The sequence below is a fragment of the Vulpes lagopus genome, chromosome 11 (genome assembly GCF_018345385.1).
Source record: "Vulpes lagopus strain Blue_001 chromosome 11, ASM1834538v1, whole genome shotgun sequence".
NCBI classification, from domain to species: domain Eukaryota; kingdom Metazoa; phylum Chordata; class Mammalia; order Carnivora; family Canidae; genus Vulpes; species Vulpes lagopus.
In genome coordinates this window covers 1,675,499-1,693,507 of record NC_054834.1, presented here as the reverse complement: position 1 = coordinate 1,693,507, position 18,009 = coordinate 1,675,499, and the positions used below count along the sequence as shown (strand labels likewise).

At 56.7% G+C, this 18,009-nt stretch overlaps 1 protein-coding gene across 10 annotated transcripts in view; it reads right to left on the bottom strand.

Moving 5' to 3' along the window:
• The window catches only part of IKZF1 (IKAROS family zinc finger 1), a 92,613-nt gene extending 75,232 nt beyond the window's left edge, over positions 1-17,381 (bottom strand). For 8 of the 10 annotated variants that reach the window (XM_041723189.1, XM_041723192.1, XM_041723194.1 and 5 more), the window contains exons 1-2: positions 12,632-13,167; positions 2,677-2,730 (exon numbers count right to left, since the gene is read on the bottom strand). In XM_041723189.1, coding sequence (XP_041579123.1) covers positions 2,677-2,716 — 40 coding nt within the window. In that variant the 5' untranslated portion in view covers positions 2,717-2,730; positions 12,632-13,167. Of the gene's footprint in view, positions 1-2,676; positions 2,731-12,631; positions 13,168-16,597; positions 16,828-17,330 lie in introns of those variants that run through there. The other 2 variants (XM_041723191.1, XM_041723190.1) reach the window with 2 other exon arrangements.
• Positions 17,382-18,009: the final 628 nt, after the last annotated feature.

Here is an 18,009-nt window from a genome sequence, read left to right as displayed (position 1 = left end):
AGAGGGTGATGGAGTAACATCATCTTCCAACTCCTGTTTGACTAAATGTACGGCCTTATCCCTTTTTTTTTTTTTTTTTTTTAAGATTTTATTGAATGATTGTGCACAAGCAGGGGGAAGCACAGAGGGAGGTGGAGAAGCAGACTCCTCAGTGAGCAGGGAGCCCGATGCGGGACTCGATGCCGGGACCCCGAGATCATGACCTGGGCCGAAGGCAGATACCCACCCGATTGAGCCCCCAGATGCCTCTGTACATCCTTATTCCATAACTGTCAACTACCCTCAATTTCAAAAATGGAAAAGAGAAAGTGATGGGGTCAGGTTTTAGCCAGAAAAGCAACAAGAAGTAGAAGTATCCTTCAAATCTTTAGGAAAATAGCAGGACCCTTTAGGGGCTCCGCTCCTGGCATAGAAGGCCTCAGGTTACATCAACCAAAGGCCCTATTAAGGTTTTGGAAGCAGCATTTCCTCTGCAAAGTGCACACAAACAGAATTTCAGGCCAAATCTCGAATCTTCTTGACCACAGAAGTTTCTTTTTTCAGGCAATCTTGGGCCACGGGCCTCCCTTCGTTCTTGCTCACCACCCTCTTCCCCAATCTCCACTTTCAAAAGCCAGCGTCCAGGAAAATGGGGTGTTTCACATAACGATAAGGGCAAGAGATCTATGAGGGGGAAAAAAAGGAGGCTTTTGTTACTGCGGTTGACAGGGTACGGGATGGGAACACTGACCTCCTCGTACACCCCGGAGACGTCCGCCTGCGCTTTCAGCTCCGGCTCGGGGACGTCGGAGGACACAGGACAGATGCTTCATGCAGGTGCCGCCTCAGAGGCTCCCCAAGAGAGGGACACCTGGGTGGCCCAGCGGTTGAGCACCTGCCTTCGCCTCAGGGTTGACCCTGGGTCCTGGGATCGAGTCCCGCACCGGGCTCCCTGCAGGGAGCCTGCTTCTCCCTCAGCCTGTGTCTCTGCCTCTCTCTGTGTGTCTCAGGAATAAATAAATAAATAAATAAATAAAATCTTAAATAAAAATAAAAGAAGCTACCCCGAGAGAAAGCGGAAACAATGAAAGGGTTTCTTTGCTGCCTTTGGAAATTATTACTGTCCTGGGTTTTTGACATGCTAATGCCCTGTAGCCCAGGCCCTCAGCCCCCAGGGAGGGGCACAGTCCTCTTCCCTCCTCCCCCTCCTCTTCCTCCTCCTTGGGCCAGGCCTGTCCCCCTGCAGCCACCAGACCCTGGCCCAAGTCAGCAGCCAGCAGTGAGAGGCTTCAAAGGGTCAATCTTTTTTTTTTTTTTTTTTTCATTGAAATAGTATTTTGTTGTCTTTGTACTTCAGTTTCACAATCAAAGAATGTGTTCAAGGGACAAAACGCAAATAGGCCTCACAGATAATAAGACTGTTGTAAAGCTAAGGGCTCCCTGCCTCCGGCCCTTGCCTCCTTCCCACCACCAGGCTCCTGAGGGGAAGGGCTAGGAAGTCTCTCTCCGGGATCTTCTCCAGCAGGAAACGCGCATGTGTGTGTGTGTGGGGGGGGTGCGTCTGTGAGATTTGTTTTGTTTCGCACAATGGGTCACACCGCGGGTGCCACCCTGGACGCCACCTACACCCCGGCATGGGCCTTGGCCGGCTTCCACGACACAGGCATCTGCACCGTCGTCGTTGGCGGGAGCGGGCTGAGCAGGTGCAGGGGCCTCGGTGTCCGACGTCAGGTCGAGGCCGCTGCCAGCGTCTACCTGGACGCTCGTGGGAGCCGCTCTGGGATGAACTCCTCCTCGCAGCCCATGGGGTTCCGGTGCACGCTTGCCGGGCGGCCGGAGGAGGCAGGGATGTCCCCTCCCACACACCGTCCAGGGCACACACCGTCCAGGGCACACACCCTCCAGGGCGCACACTGTCCAGGGCGCACACCCGAGCAGGGCCGCAGCCCCACGTGCACACCCCATCTCTGTCACCTGGACTGAGACCCAGGTAAATAAATAAAGACTTGGGAACACGGGAGGACAGGCAGGCCAGGTGCAGATGACCCCCACAGGCCATTCTCCTGGATGCTGCCCCTGGGGTCTTCCTACCCCAGGGGCACAGGATCCCCAGGGGCGCAGGATCCCCGCGGGCTTTGCCCACCGGCTACTGGGCCCCCGCCTGGCCCTGCCTAGTGGGACCTGGGACCTGCCCTCAGGCCTCCCGCTCCACACCCTGGGCCTCCCACGGTGACCGTCCAACACAGCTCGAAGCAGCTCCCTGGTGGAGGGGACCGAGGCATTTCCAAGCTTCACAGATACTCTCACCTTGTGCCTCAAAACCACATTTTTCTATTTCTTTTTCCTGCTCTCCGTCCTCCTCTCTCCCCCGTAACCCCCCGCCCCCCGGCACGGGTTGGGGTCGGGAGCAGATGGACCAGCCATTCCCCCCTCAGAGAATCAGCGTATATGGGGCTTGTCGGGGTGCTCCCCGGTTCACAGTGCAGCGCATTTCATTCTCGGAGACTTTTCTGTTCAGGTTCTCGAAGTCGGATGCCCTCTAAGAGTTTACATGAAGCATCCGATTCCGTCTCGGGTCCCTCCTTCCGCGGGTCGGCCTATCTCCCTCCCTCGGAATGGAGCGAGCGCCTGGGCTCCCGGCCCCCCGGGCGCAGCTCCTCGCGGGCCCCCCGCTCAGGTACCCCACGAAGGTCTCACCTGAAACTCGGGACATGTCTTGACCCTCATCAGTGTCCATTGTCCTCAGGTTATCTGAGAAAGAGAGGAAGGGATTTTAGTTTAAAGCAAATGACTAATAAGATATGAGAGAGAGAGAGAGAAGCTCCGTGTATTTAACAACAAGGTTATCTACCAAGAATAATGCATTTTCCTCCTCACATACTTGCTGGAGTATCAGACTGGCACAGACCTTGATCCTTTTAAAAACAGCATTACAAAGATTTATAAAAATATCATTACAAGCACAGGAGGACCAAATTTGTTATTTATTGTTAATTTCCTACTGCATAATAACCCAAAATGCAAACTGACTGCAACAAAATTAAGCAGAAAATTAAATGGCCCTGGGTCATTGTAGGCACAGAATTCATTCTCTTGGCTGATCCATAGTTATGTTCTTTCTAATTTACTGAGCATGCATCGATGAACCTTGAGTCAGCTTGGTGACACGCGTACAATCAGCAATCAAAAAACGAAGCAATTTGCTGAAGAATGTCTCATTTACCCAGGCAGGGCTGCATCCGTGAGCGGCTCTCGCACCCCCCATCAATAATGAATGCACCTCCGGCCTGGCAGATGGGCCGCGCGGCGCTCCCGCCTTTGTCCCGCGCTCTTTCAGGGACCCTGCCTCGGACGTCGCCCGCGCCCTGCGCACCAGAAGGGAGGCTCCCGACGGCAGCGCGGCCCGGCCCGGAGCGCCCCGACCTTCCTGCCTGCGACACGCGGCCCGGCTCCTCGGACTGATGTGAAAACAGCGAACCAGCTGGGAAGAGTCGCCCTGAGCGGGGACAATGGGACAACGGACGGCCTGCGGCGCCCGCCGCCCTGCGCACCCCTGAGGTCCTGGCCTGGGCCCCCCGCCCCGGGGGATGACACCCGGGGGCCCCGCAGAGAGGGGAGCCCGAGGCCGGCGCAGGGGACCTCCACGGACTCCTGCAGGACGGAGCCTTCCAGGCCACACACACGTCCCTGTTGAGTCCCACTCAGGTCACCTCTGTTTCTGGGGGGCCCGCCCCTGTGTCTTTGCTTCAAGGGCGAGGATCGGAGCCGTGAGGCCAGTTTTCAGGACCTGCCCGCTGGGGACCCGCCGGTGGGGTTCGGGGACCGGCCCACGCCCGTGTAGGCAGGAGCCCTTACGGTGCCCGTGGAAGCCACATGCTCAACGTCCGTAGCATCAGTACTAGTCACGAAGAAGACACGAATGAGGGCAGCCCGGGGGCACAGCGGTTTAGCGCCGCCTTCAGCCCAGGGCATGACCCTGGGGTCCCGGGATCGAGTCCCACATCGGGCTCCCTGCATGGAGCCTGCTTCTCCCTCTGCCTGCGTCTCTGCCTCTCTCTCTCTCTCTCTCTCTCTCTCTGTCTCTATGAATAAATTAAAAAAAAAAAAAAGACACGAATGACTATCACTTTTTCTGGATGGGGAGGGGCTCTCTTCCACTTCTGAAAGCCACTGTGATCGGGTCTGAGGTGTGACATGAATTTTCCAGGCTGCTGTGTACGGCTGCGACTGCCGGGGGGGGGGGGGCGGGGGGCAGGCCCAGGCCCCACGTGCGCTCCTGCCCCGACACCGAGGTCGCCCAGCAAGGCCGCGGCCCAGCAAGCCCGCCCCGGGAGCCACCTCGACACCCGAATGCGTCCGCCGCCTCATACACCCCTCCGTAAAAAAACACAAAAATCTATGACCCTCAGACACTGCTCCAACAATTATAAAGAGACAAGATGGACTCAAATGAGACAGATCTTTGTCCCCTTTGTACTCCCTGGGGGTGGCCACAGGGCATTATTGTGGGATCACCCACCTGCCTTGAAACTGCCCCGTGGTGGGTGGCAGGACGGAGAGCAGAACTCAGACCTTGTTGCCACAAAACCTGGTCTAACACAGAATTTGTACAATGTTGACTCGGACCCTTCTTGCCATGCAAATAATGCATTTTTTTTTAAACAAAGGCAAGGGGAAAAAAAAAAAGGCAAGAAAATGCCCATAACTTCCACACACCGACACAGAGCCTTTACCAAAACAGGACACTCCATGTATTCCAAGGAGGCTCTTGTAAAATATTTTTTTTTTCATTTAATCCTCCACGTGTCTTTTTATTTTGCAAACGTACATCCACGTCGTTTCGATGGCTGTGGACTCCTCGGCCGTGGGACTGATTTACCCACTACCCTGGTGCAGATGCAGCTATTTCCAAGGAGGGGACCAACTGTGTCCCGGGGCCCCACGGAGGGCCTCCCCCCGCGGCTGTAAGGGCGAAGCCTCCTCCCTCCAGGCGCGGTGAGGACCCCGTGCGTCCCAGTCCCTTCCCGCCAGGTTCTCGGCCGTGCTTCCGTGGGGTCAGGGGGGAGATGGGACACGTGGCCACGAAGCAGAAAGCACGGCAGGAGGCCCAGCCCAGACTCTGCCGGTGGGAAAGCCCTCGCCCCGGGCAGTCACCTCACGAGTCTCCTGCGTCCCTTCTTAGAAGCAGCCCCACGTCAGCGGTGGCTGTGCTGGAAGCCAGCCACACCGGGCAGAGAACCATGAATCGGTGTCAACACGCCTGTTCCCATTTTCACTAACCGTCCACACCCATCCCACCACCCCCACCATGTGGAACTCCAGTGGGTAACCGGCACCACTCAGATTTTCAAACAGGCTCCTAACCCAGTGGGCGTGGGCGTGCGGCCGTGCTTCGGGGGCCCCCTGCTCGGGCTCATGTCTGCGTGTCACCACGGTTCCAGGCTTCTTGATCACTTGGGGCCAGGGCCCACGTTTCCAGGCTGCCCAGGCCACGTGAATACTCTGGCCGGTCCCGCTTGCCATCACGCAGGGGGCCGGCCGGGGGTGGGGTGGGGAGGACAACTTGACAAGCTCCCTCAAACTTCCCTAAAGTCCGAATTCCTATCTCTTGGGATGAAACAGTCGTGACTTTGTGAAAGTGATGGCTTTTAGGCAAAGACCAAACGGAGCGTTCAACAATGGGAGACGGATTAAGGGAGAGGAAACTTCACCCCCTCCAAGACCTGAGAGTCCAGAGGAGCCGCCGAGGGGGGTGTCGGGAGGGGCAGTGGGACGCGCCCCCTGCCCCCCGCTGCCAAGTGGACCCCGGAGTGTGCCCTGGAGACCATCTCTGCTATCGAGCGGTTTGCAGTCAGAGAGACGAGTCCATCGCGGGACCGGATTCATAACCTGTTTGCAGAAACCGGCACCTAAGCAGAACCCGGGAGCACAGGCCCGTAGGGGGAGACACCAGAGGCCACGGGTGTTTCACAGAAGCGGACTGTGATGTTCTCCACACGGGAAACCCGAGCGACTGAGGCCAGGAGCTCGACCCATCGACGGCCGAAAACGTGACCTCAGCAAACACCTGTCACCTGGGCGGTTCCGGCGGCCCTGAAAGCTCTTACTGTAGCTCTGGAGCAAGCAGTTCGCACACGGGAAGGAGACGTAGAGATAAGCGAGGCCGACGTGACCTCCTCTCCCACGCTGGGGCCGACACGGAGTCCAACACCTCTTCCCGTCCCTCCTTCGCCTCCCCCCCCACCCCGGTCCTTCTGCTCCAAGGATGTTCCTGGTGTCAGTTCAATGGGGTTGGCATATCAGCGACTCCAGAAAGCACGGGGGGGGGGGGGGGCGGGTGCAGAGGATCAAGCAGGAGAAGTGAGAGGCCCCGCCCAGCGGATGGCCCAGCGCGCCTGTGCTCCTGCAGCGGCCTGGCCAGGGAACCTTCCTGCCAGGGCCGCCCTCGTGGGGGGGCCTCCCCGGGGGACGGGGGGACATCAGAAACACCCCCTCACCCTCGTCCTTCTTCCTTCTTCCACACCCACGGGGGCCTGGGACCTGGCTGTTTCCTGGGAGGAAGCACCCAACCGCCCCGGGCAGTCATGGCTTGTGTCGGGGGGCAGGCAAGTGTCGGGTGGTGGCCCTAAGGACAGCCCTGAGAGCCAGAGGGCGCTCCGAGGGCCACCGTCAGGGCACAGGGCTGGCGGCGGTGGCGGCGGCCCGCAGCCCCTCCTCACGAGCCCCCTCTTTGCCCTGAGATGAGCACCTCTCTTGGCAGCGCCTTCCCGTATTTCTGAAAAGGTGAGTCTGAATCAACAGAGTCAACGTGAAAAAGCCCGATGCCCACCCAGAATCACAGGCGGTTCCTTTCCGAGCGGCCCGAGCCGCTATCCCGGCAGCGCCAAGTGCACACGTGCCTAACCGGGGTGACGACCGCCCGCCCTGGTCACGCGGAACGAGCCACTCCCGGGGGGGCCCAACACCCCCACAAGCTTCACGACTCCACGTGTCTTTTTATTTTGCAAACGTACATCAACGTCCTGGTTTCGATGGCTGTGGACTCCTCGGCCGTGGGACTGATTTACCCACTACCCTGGTGTAGATGCAGCGATTTCCAAGGAGGGGACCAAGTGTGTCCTGGGGGCCCACGGACGGCCTCCCACCGGGTCTCTGGGGTTTAAACAACACACACAAACTGAAGAAAAAAGGCCACGTTTGTGCAGCAGGATGCTGGTAACCACGCGGGCCTGCCTGCTGGCAAGTTGCTAACAGTGAATCTTAGAAGCCCTCATCACACAACAAAATTTTCTGTGACTCTGCGGTGACGGCTCTTACCCAGACTCGTGGTGATGATCGCTGCGCAACACACGCAAACCCTGAACCGCCACGCTGTACGCCTGGCACCAGCATCATGTTACGTATCAATTACACGTCAATCAAAATAAATACATAAATACCTAAAAACAATGCCTTTCCTCTCCTCTGACACACATGGGGGGTTTTCTGGCCAGGGCTGTCTCATTTCTTACCCACTTTATAGGTGCCAGGGAAAGACGGTAGAGGAGCCGACTAGGGCATTTAACACACTGCGGAGAACCAGGGGACCGAGCACACCGTCCACCTGGTCCACCGGCTGACGCGAGCGCCCGGCCCAGCGTGTCTGACGTGGAGCTGGTACCCAGGACTCCTGTGCCAAACGTGCATCTCCAATCTTCACGACTAAACCAAATGATTATGATTATTGGGCATAATCCGTACATCATTCCATCCTACAGATGAGAAGAACGGAGGCCACCCCTACGGCAGCCCACCAAAGGCGCACGTCTGGACACGAACGGAGCCGACCTGAACCCACAACCGCTCCACGGACACGCGTTTTGCACTCTACAAACCTCCCAGGCCATGGGCATGGTCCCAAATTTCAGACGGACGATGGGCAGGGAATGGACTCGTGACCCGTATCCTAACAGAAAAGGAGTGTGCCCCTTGCAATACCCTGCAGGTCGGGCAACCTTCGTCACAAAACTTCTCCAAATGAACTTAAATTCTTCTTATGTGATAAGACGTGGGCCATTGATTTTTTTTCTTCTTCTCTGATGAGCGAGGGTGCACTAGAGGTACATTTTGGGGTTATTTCCTTATACACTCAACGATGCTTGTTTTGAAGGGGGCAGGAACTGGGGGGGGGGGGGGACACGGGCCAAGCTTATAATCTATTTAAAATGCCTTAGGTCACAGACCTTTTTAATGAAACCCATTATTCCTGCCCAGAGAGAGCGCTTTCATTTTCAGATTGGTAGATTTTATTTTTGCAAATCTATCATATTGCGGTGAATTACACTGTACCTTAAAAAAAAAATAAAGAAAAAAGAAAAAAAATTGTTCCAAGTGAGAGCTAAGGCAATCTGCAACGTCTTTGTGTCTGGTCAGGGGGACCTTATAGATTTTCCTAACAACTTGACAAAACAGGTCAGGAGAACGCAGAAACTTCGGGGCACTCTTATTTCATTTCTGATTCTTTTCATTTTTCAAAAATTAGCTGCCAATCTACACATTTTCGTGATTATTCCACAGAGTACCGCTGGCACAAATAACAATGAAAAACAAGATTTCAACAGGACAGCAGGGAATCCAATTTGGCTTTCAGACTGCTCCCCCTCCCCCCTATTTAACTGAGCCACAGAACGCCTCCAGTGGTTTGTTCTACTGAGAACCTGCTTTCTGAGGGCAAATTAGCTCAGATGTGCAATTCTGTCCTCACCATTTTTTTTTTTCTCCTAGGGGCAGAAACTGATATGCAAAAGAGGAAGGGTCGGAGGGAACTGAGGAAGCCTTTTCAAAATATAGCTAAAAGCTGTGCTGTTTGAAAACAGTCTCTGCAAAGAGATGTTTAAACACAGAAGGAAAAGAACATCGGACTGTTGCTAAACGGCGGCGTGACGAGCCACCTGCCTCAAAGTGGAGTATTAAAGCAAGATTTGAGATACTGTATTCAACTTTTTTTTTTTTTTAAGAGAAAGTAGAGTTAGAGACAGATCTCCGTGCTCGTACATCTACCCTCGGAACAGGTGCAAGAGCAGCATTTCCAGGGCCCCGGGATGGTCCTGGCGAAGCAGAGGAAAGACTTCTCAGTAAAGGCCACCCTGCCTCTGGACCACAGTCTCCCCAACCATCAGTAAGTATGTTTGTGTGGCAACCATGGCAGAGACACACATGCCCCAAATTCACATACACTGTTACAGGACTTTTCCTGATTTTGACTGTCATCGCGGGCCACTTCCTAAGCAGCTTCCTCAAATATAAATGGCTTTTTAGACCTCACTTCATTACTGAAGTAAAAAAAAAAAAAAATCTAAGTTTAGAATCATTTCCTTCTACCCTCTTCCCGGTTTCAGAAGGTCTTCATGCATGGCCGGCGACCGTGCAACAAAAATGAGACTGACATCTTGAAAAATATAGATATAAACTGCCCCCCAAATAATGATGGACACGGATATTCCCAGAAGTGCTGATGTTTTGTCGTTCATTATTATAAAGTGAAGAGACAGAGGAGCCCGGGAACAATTTTGTGTTCCTATTTTTTTTTCTCCAAGTTTCGTTTTCACTTAAAAAAAAAAAAAAGGGATAAATACCAAGTTGCAGTATTCAGTAAGTGCTCTGCTCAGCAGGACAACGTGCGGTCCCCACCAAGAATCCCGTACCTTATCTTGCCTTCTTAGCAGTGACTTTACCTAACATATTAGCGGGTCATTTCAAGAGAACATGTGAAAGCTCAAAATTAAAACTAACCCTGCAAGTCCGCTTGTTTTGTAGACACATGACATTCCCAGAAATGCACTTGTAATGCTGAGACTTCTAACAAGGCCACCAGGCTGTTGTTTTTTTTGTTTGTTGTTTTTTTTTGTTTTTTTTCTTTTGTATATGAAAATTTACTTGTTTTTTTGTTTTGTTTTGTTTTGTTTTAATGCAGGGCTCATGTGAGTTTCCTTGGAAAAAAATTTAATTTATTTAGACCCCAAGAAGAAAAATAAGTCTTGACAGGCATGTCCCGTTGTTCAGAAATCCATACACGTATGTGTCTTTCCAATATCAGAAGCCATGGCCGATTCGCCACGGAGAGCACCCTCCTAGGTACTGTAACCTTTTTTCCACTTTAGATCAACCTCTGTTGTCTGGTTGGTACTGAGACAAGATCTACAGATCTAGATCCGCACACACAGGGAAAGTGTGTCCCTGAGCAAACATGTCATGGGATCCACCGTTGCCCGGATATATCTACCTCTTACTCTTGCAACGTAAAGGGCGGCTTGGGCCCAAGTCCTAAGGGTGGGGTTTCATCTTGGCTCCAGAGAGGGGGCTGTGGACACCCCGGTGACTGGTTCCCTCCACACTAAGGCCACATGGCTTCCGGGCTTACAGGAAACTCTCCCAGTAAGACTTGCCTCCTGAGCTCCCGGGTCCTGTCGGCAACACCCCCAGATCATCCACTAAAATCACTTAAAACAAGGTAACCTCAGGAAAATCATTAAAAATCCTAATGCTCGCCTTTCTAAACGTGTGTTCCGAGAACACAGAATGTGGATTCACAAATCGGGTTCTTTGCACCCGAGCCCCCGAGCCCCCGAGCCCCCGAGCTCTTGGTAGCTTTAGAACTCTGGAATTCACCTTGTTCACCCAACCTCAAATGGTCCCACTCAAGTCAAATCGAGCTGTTTTCGAGAAGTGTAAAAGGGAGAATAAAGGTACCAGTTACTTGGTAAGAAGGATTCCTATGGCAATACACCAAATAATCACAGAGAAGAACACCACTTGATGATCTCAGCCGGCTCTTCAGCTGCAGCAAATTAGCAAGAAAAGTTCTAGATTTCCGTTTTGCTCTGTGATAGAGCAGGAGCTCCGTCCCCGCTGGGCTGGGCCCCCAGCCCCGAGGGCTCCTGAAGACCAAACGCCCACCACAGGGAACAAGCAGCAAGGTCCCCGGGAATACCGACCCCAGCGGGTCCCGGCCCCCCAGCGCGGCTGGGAGCTGGTCTCCAGTGCACCACCTTTAGCCTACAAAGTCCTTGTGCAGAGCCAGCGGGGGGGGGGGGGGGGGGGGGGGGGGGGGGGGGGCGGCGGGGGAGTCATCAGCAGAACTTCACAGAAGCTTACAACTTCCTCATTTGGAGGGCCACAAAAATCGTCGTGTCTTTATTTATAACCTGGCAAAAATGCTCACGTCTGTCAGGCAGCAAAATATAGGAAAACACATTTTAAACGCGGCACCATCAGATGTTTCTGCAGCCCTCGGAGAAGAGCTTAAATTATTTATTTCCATGCTTCACTCTAAGTACCGTGCTGCTGCTGTTCAGCAAGTTTCATTTCTTTTACAAAAGCCCTGTCTGCTCCAAACGGAGCTGGAAACTCGTTACGTTCAGGGAAAGCACGTACAACTCCAGGCAGGAGCAGGAAAACACGTGTGGAAAAGAGCTAGAAATTCCCAAGCCATTTTTAAATGGTAATGAATGGCCTTATCTCTCGCCACCCCCGATAATTAGTGTGATTTTGGTTTAATGAAGTGGGATACACAATTTATCAATACGTGTTCGCCGTGGGTCTCTCTGAATATCATTTTAATTTTCCGCCCTCCACCAAACCCGGCACAGAAGAGGAAGGAAAGGTCACTTTTTCAGGCTAGAAAGTGGGGCTCGCACCGGGGGGTCGCTGGCTCGCTCTCTGTGTGCATTAAAAGCCCGGGAGGACATTTCAGAGTGTCTCAAAAGTAGGCTCATGAAAGATCAATTCCTCATTTTCATTTCTCCTAAAGATCCTGGAGTAAACATTCCCCCCCTCCCCTGGGGGCTAAGGAGGTGTCTTCTGGTGCAATTTCATTTGCTCCAGCTTGGCCAGTGAAAAGCAGATTCCACGAGAAAAATTCACCCCAAACGGACCAATCGATATTCCTAGTGGGACTCTGAGCCCTATCGTTCCATTTTAAGTAGCCTCAAACTAGCAGAAAACGCTTTAGAGGGCTGATAGCGGGATGAGCTCCAAAATGGAGCATGAAACTCTATGTCAGGATGGATAAGAGCACTTAGAGATACTTTAGGCTCTTCTTCTCCCTTGTTTTCATAGAGTCTCCCCACCACCACCACCACCAAAAAAAAAAAAAAAAAGAGAGAGAGAGAGAGAATGGAGGAAAGGGGGGAGGGAGGGCAGGGAAGGGCGATGGAGGAAGATGCTGGGTGCCCCCCTCCCATCCCCCTGCCTCGCACCCCCACCCCCCAGCCTAGAAGCTCTGCACCAAGTCCACGACCGCTCACTTTTGGCGCGAAACTGGCAGGAAGAGAGTCAGATTTCCTTCAGCAGTGAGCTGATTGCTGGAGAAAAATGAATCATTGCACACTTGAGTGAGAAAATATGAAGAAGGCAGTTTCCCACTAATTAGGGCCCGTTTTAGGCAATTCGTTAAGCGGTGGCCCCGCGCCACCAGCCATCAGGAGGTGGGGCACGGGACAACCCGAAAGCAGCGCGTGCAAATGGCGCATAATGATGCTCTCCATCACCCCAGACAGGCGGCGGAGGGGTGCCGCTGGGCAGGGGCCGGGCGCCGGGCCCCGGGAGGAGAGGCCACCAAGCCGGCGGCCACCCCGTCTACGCAAGCCCAGCAGAGAAAGCGCGTGGCACTCACCAGTGAACCTGTGCCTCCGGAGACCGTGGGGCGCTGCCTTTCCCACGCAAATCCCGCCCTCGGAGGAACTGGGGTCTTCAGACCCTGGGGCCCGGGGCCTTGCGCGCCGAGTCCCCTCCGCTCAGCCACCTGGGAGGGCCCCTGTTGCCCGGGTGGCAGGCCGGCTGGCCTCCTCCTCTGCCACCGCCTTCACACTCCACTGGGGCGGAGAAAGGTGGAACCATTTGCCAAATATGCAAAAAAGGAGGGAAGATAGTTTTCTCTCAGGAAAACATGGGCAGGAAGGGAGCCTGCACTTCCTGTGACCAAAACGGGTTCAGAGATTATGAGGACGTCTGATGGGAGAGGCTTGCGGTGGAGGCGGGGGCTCTCGTCGTCGTCAACAGGAATTGTGAGTTCCCTAAAGGCCGATGTGGCCACGGGAGAGGGAACATAATAGGACCGGGCCGGTGCTGGGGAAGGCGACAGGCCCCACCATGCCTGGGACTTTGGGTTTTCACCACTTTTAACAGTTGATCGCCAGGCAGGTCCCTCAAGGCACCTGTGGGTCCCGCCTGTTTACCACGGTAAACTCCGAGAAGGGACAAGAAGCCAACGGAAGGGAGCGGGCTGTGGCCCGTAGGTGAGGCCTCACGGGCGCCCTCCTCCCGAGCGACCCCCAGCGACACACGGAAGCAGGGTGGGTCCTGCCCCCCTCCCCCCTCCTCCCCTCCACCCCCCACGCAGGAACTTGCGCACAGTGTCTTTGTTTGGCTGTGTTCACGCTGTGCATGTGGTCACATATGAAAAAGATTTGTCAGAAGAGCATCACACATTCACAAACGACGTCAAACAAAAGCCATTAAATAAATGGCGGCGACGGGGCAAGGATGGGAGTGTGTACCACGGGAGCTGCAGAGAGACCCCGGGGGTGACGTTGTTCCTTACACCGCAAGGAGCACAGTGGTAGCCTGGGTCCCCGAGACAAAACCGGTGTGAGCGTCCAGAAGACCCCACGGGGAAGCCGGGCAGGCTGGAGTCCCCTCTGGGGCACGCAAGTCCCCGACCAGCCCCACGCCTGTCTCCCTCCCCATCTCAGCTTTAAGTGTGTGTGTGTGTGTTTCACACCAATACTCTGAAACACAACCTCCCTGACACCTAGTGACCCGTGCACCTGTGCCCGGCATGAGCAAAACAAGGATCGGTGTCAAGGTGTAAACAAGATCAATGCTTCTCCTTTTGTAAGCCTGAGAGGATGGGTCACTTGTCGCTTCTACGTCTCGTGTTTTCGCCCGTGACATAGAACAACTGCACACACACATGCCTGACGGCTCCAAAAATACCAACGTACACACCCGGGCCAGGGAGTGGCCTCAGCGGTTGGGGCGAGAGGTGTAGCGTCTCGTGGCCAGAAGCAGGAGCCACGGTCCCCAGACAGGCCTGTCGGGCTGGCACATCAAGGGCTGCCAGAGAACCCCAAAGGGGCTTGCTCTGGTCTCTGGGAGCTGGAGCCACTGCATGGATCTCCATCAGAACAAGGCCACCAAAACCAATACTTCTTTCATAGTGAAATTATTTCGTGATTACAGAGATTAGAGGAGGGGGAAAAGCACACAAAGGCCACGAAGTGGGGCCATCCTCGGCAGATTCGCGTCCACAGCACCAGGCAGACACCCAAAGTACTAGCGCCATTTAGGTCTCAACTCAACAGTATTCATAGGAAAATCCATCCTGCTGGAGGGAAAGGCCCAAACCAGCCAACCAAACAGGACCTCGCCGGAGGGGCTTCGCTGCTCGCTACTCGGGTCAGGTCGGTGGGATGTGACGACTCTCACCCTGCCCCCACGCCTCCCACTAGGCCGTGTGCATGCTCCGTGTGTGCGTGTGCACAGACTCCGAGAGCTTCTTTATTTCCTGTATCAACGCACGCAGCACCTCGACAGATACACAGAGCACCTGTCCGTGTGGGGCTGAGGGCATCTGGTCGCCGGGCATGCCGTCGACAGGACGCACACTCACCGTGCGGCTTCGGGGGTCCCCAGTCGGACATCTGCGTTGACAATATGCGGCCATACGACCCACACACGAAACACACCGACTCAAATCAAGGGGGGGGGGAGAAAAATCCCCCCCAAAGAACCATCATCCTCAAACTTTCAGGTCTCTAGCAAAGTGACCAGGACACAGCGGCCCCCAGAGCCGTGGGGCTTCAGACTTCGTGCCCGGGGCATTCGCCAGGGTCTTAATTTCTCAACAAAGGAAATGGAGCCGAGGACAGCTGCAGCTTGTCCCCTCAGAGGAGACATGGACCAAGTTCCCAAAACAGTGAAACGCAGCCCCAGCACACTTCTATTGACGGGCCCGAACGCTCATCCCGTGAGACCTTGCTGGTGGGCTCCTGCTGCTACCAGCCCTCGGCATTCGGGGACGGGTCATGTTTTGAGATGCAGCCGCTCAATTAAAACCCCAGTGAATTAAACCAACGAGCCAGCACGCCCGAGTTTCTAGAGCTCCTGCGTTCAACTATCACCATGAAACAAAAGGGGAAGCAAGCATGACCATTTAACTCGATCCTACATTCTGGCATCAGCCCTGCTGGACGTCAAGACTGGGAAGCACATTTTTTTTGTGGGGGGGGGGCACATAAGACAGGTGTAAACATGTATGTTCCTGGAAAGTTTTGAAATCAGACACATTCTATCAAACCACAAGTGTATGGGATTTTAAAATGTGACATCATTATTTATATCTCTGCCTACAAGTTATTTTTAAGCGTGTCCTGCATGTTCTATGATGTAAGCAGGTAATCTTCCTGTCTCGGATATTTGGCCCTGTGCACGTAGGAAATAAGCTGATTTGTCGCCGAAACAATTCTGACACTCAATATGAAAAAAAAAATCAACCAATTAATACTTTTAAAATTCCAAATTAAAGATGAGTCTCATTAGCCTCATCCAACATCCTCAAACAAAGAAACAAATTCACGAGGCTCCCACCATTTCCTGCCTCCTCCTGTCTCCTCTCAACTCGGAAGCGAGTGAATCCACCCTTGCAACCATTTCGATTTCTGTCAAAGTTTAAACGTGGTCCAGGGGAAATATTTTCAACTTCCACGGAGGTTTCTCCTTGCAAACAGAAGTCGATCTGGCTAGCAAGCAGGTGTTCTTGCAGCAGCAGTTTGTCTCCCAAGTTGCAAACGAGGTCCCTGGGAGCTGAGACACAGGGTGGGGAGCAGGGTGGGAAGTGGGGAGCCTGCAACCAAGCTGCCCTGACTCGGCTCTGGGGCGGCTGCAGCCCGAGCCTGGGTCCGAAAGCCACGCTTGTCCGGCCTCTACCTGCCCCGCCCGGTGCCTCCTCCCAGTTAGACGAAAAAAAAAAAAACAACAACAAAAAAAACCATCAAGTCTCCTCTTCCCCGATTCCTTAGGAATCACCGAGGATCCCTGACGATTTTTAAAAAGATTTCACTGCCAAGGCCAGTCGCCCGTAACCTGACGCCGCAGTCCCAGGGAGTTTGGAGCCCTAGTAGCCCACATCGCAGCCCAACGAAGTCCTGCTAACTTTTCACACCGGGATGATCCTGAATTTTGCAGAAAGCAAGCGAGTTCGGACCCCATCTAACCATCCGCACAGTCGAAGCGACGCGCTCTCAGCTCCGAGATAAAGGAGACTCTTCCCCCGGCTCTGAGCAGCCCGACTTCCGCGGTCTCCAGGGCGCACAGCGGTGCAGATCTCACCGGGGCTGGGAGGTCCCCACCGTGGGGACAGCGGGAGGCTCACAGGCCCCCGCCGCCCGCCTGGCCCCGCGCTGCGGCCGCCGCGCACGCCGGAGGCTCCGAGGGACAGAAGTGAAGCTGTCCCCGGCCCCGGGGGGGAGGCCGGCCCCAGGCCCCCCCGGCTCGCGGACCCTCCGCCCGCCCTCTCCCCGGGCCCCGCTCCCCCGCCCCAGCCACCGGCCGCCCCCGCGCTCCCTGGGAGGGCACTCACGTGGACGTGCGCGCCGCGCTGGCGGGCTCCGAGGCCGAGCTGTGGCCGGGGCTCCCTCCGCCCCGCCGGGCTCGCCGCCTGCCAGGTGCCGCCGGGCTCGCCGGGGACGCACGGAGGTGGCCGCGGTCGCCGCCCGGGCGCGGGCCGCGCATGCACTTGTTAGAGCGCGCGGCTAACTTGGCCGCCGGGGCTCTTCCCGGCTCCTTTCACAATGACTTCCTGAAGTTGCTCACTCGCATTGTTCCCCATTTCTCCGCCGCCCGCCCCCCCACTCCCACCCCCACCCCTCCCGCGGGCTCCGACCCGCGCTCCCGCTCTCGCCGGCCGCTGCCCCGAGCGCACAGCGCCGCCCGCGGGCCGCGCACCTGGGCCCCTCCGCGCCGCGCCCCTGCGCCCCCGCGCCTCGCCGCCTGCGGCCGCGCTCCAAAAACTTTGGGGAGCTCGCACCTCGGGCCGCGGCTGCACCTGTCCGCAGCCGCCCGGAGCACGCAGGAACCCCGGGGCGCACGGGGCGCGGGGGCGCAGGGCGCAGGGGCGCAGGGGCGCGGGGCTCGGAGCGGGGCGCCCAGGGGGTGCGGACGGGGCCTGGGAGCGGGGCCGGGGTCCGAGCGCCCCGCCCGCCCCGCCCGCCCCGCCCCGCCCCGCCACCCGCGCGGTGCGGTCCGACCGCAACTCCGGGGCCGCGCGCAAACTTTGCCGGGGCGCGAGGCTGGCTCCCGGCCCCGGGCCGTACCTGCTGGCGCCGCCGGCTGCAGCCCGCTCGCCCGCGCAGGGCCCGCTCGGCGCGCCGCCGCCACCCCCGCGCGCAGCGCGCCCGGCCCTCCCCTCCCCGCCCCTGCCGCCGCGCTTCCTCATTCCAGCGCCGCATCGCGCCGCGGCCCCGCGCGCAGGTGGCAGGTGGCGGGGGGCTCCCTGCGCCCCGGGCCCGGGGGCGGCCTCGGCCGCGGGGCCCGCGTTGAGCCCCGGGGGCGCGGCGCGGGCGGGGCCTGGCGGTGGGGACGCGCCCCCCGGGCGCTGGGGCCGCGGGACCTCGGGAAGCACCTTCCCCGGCGTCGGGGGCGCGCGGGGGTGGGGGCCGCCCTGCCCGCGAGCGGGGCCACCGGGCTCCCGGCTCCGGCTGCGACCCGGGCGACGAGGGCCCACCCGGGGGGTGGGAAAAGTTGATCCTCCGCAAGTGAGAGGAAGCTGCAGTGCATTTTCCCAGACAACCAATGGAACACCTCTCGCCTGTCTTCCCTCCCACCTGCTCAGGCAGAAGTTAGGATCGCGCCTCGCATCCCGGCCCGGGCGCACACGCGGGTGCGAAGGCGCCGCTGCGGGAGGAGGCGGCACCGAGCAGCCCCGCGGCGGCCCCGCGGCTCCCCGCGCCTCACACCCCTCCCCGCGAGGCCCAGGCGCGCGTGGAAGGCGCG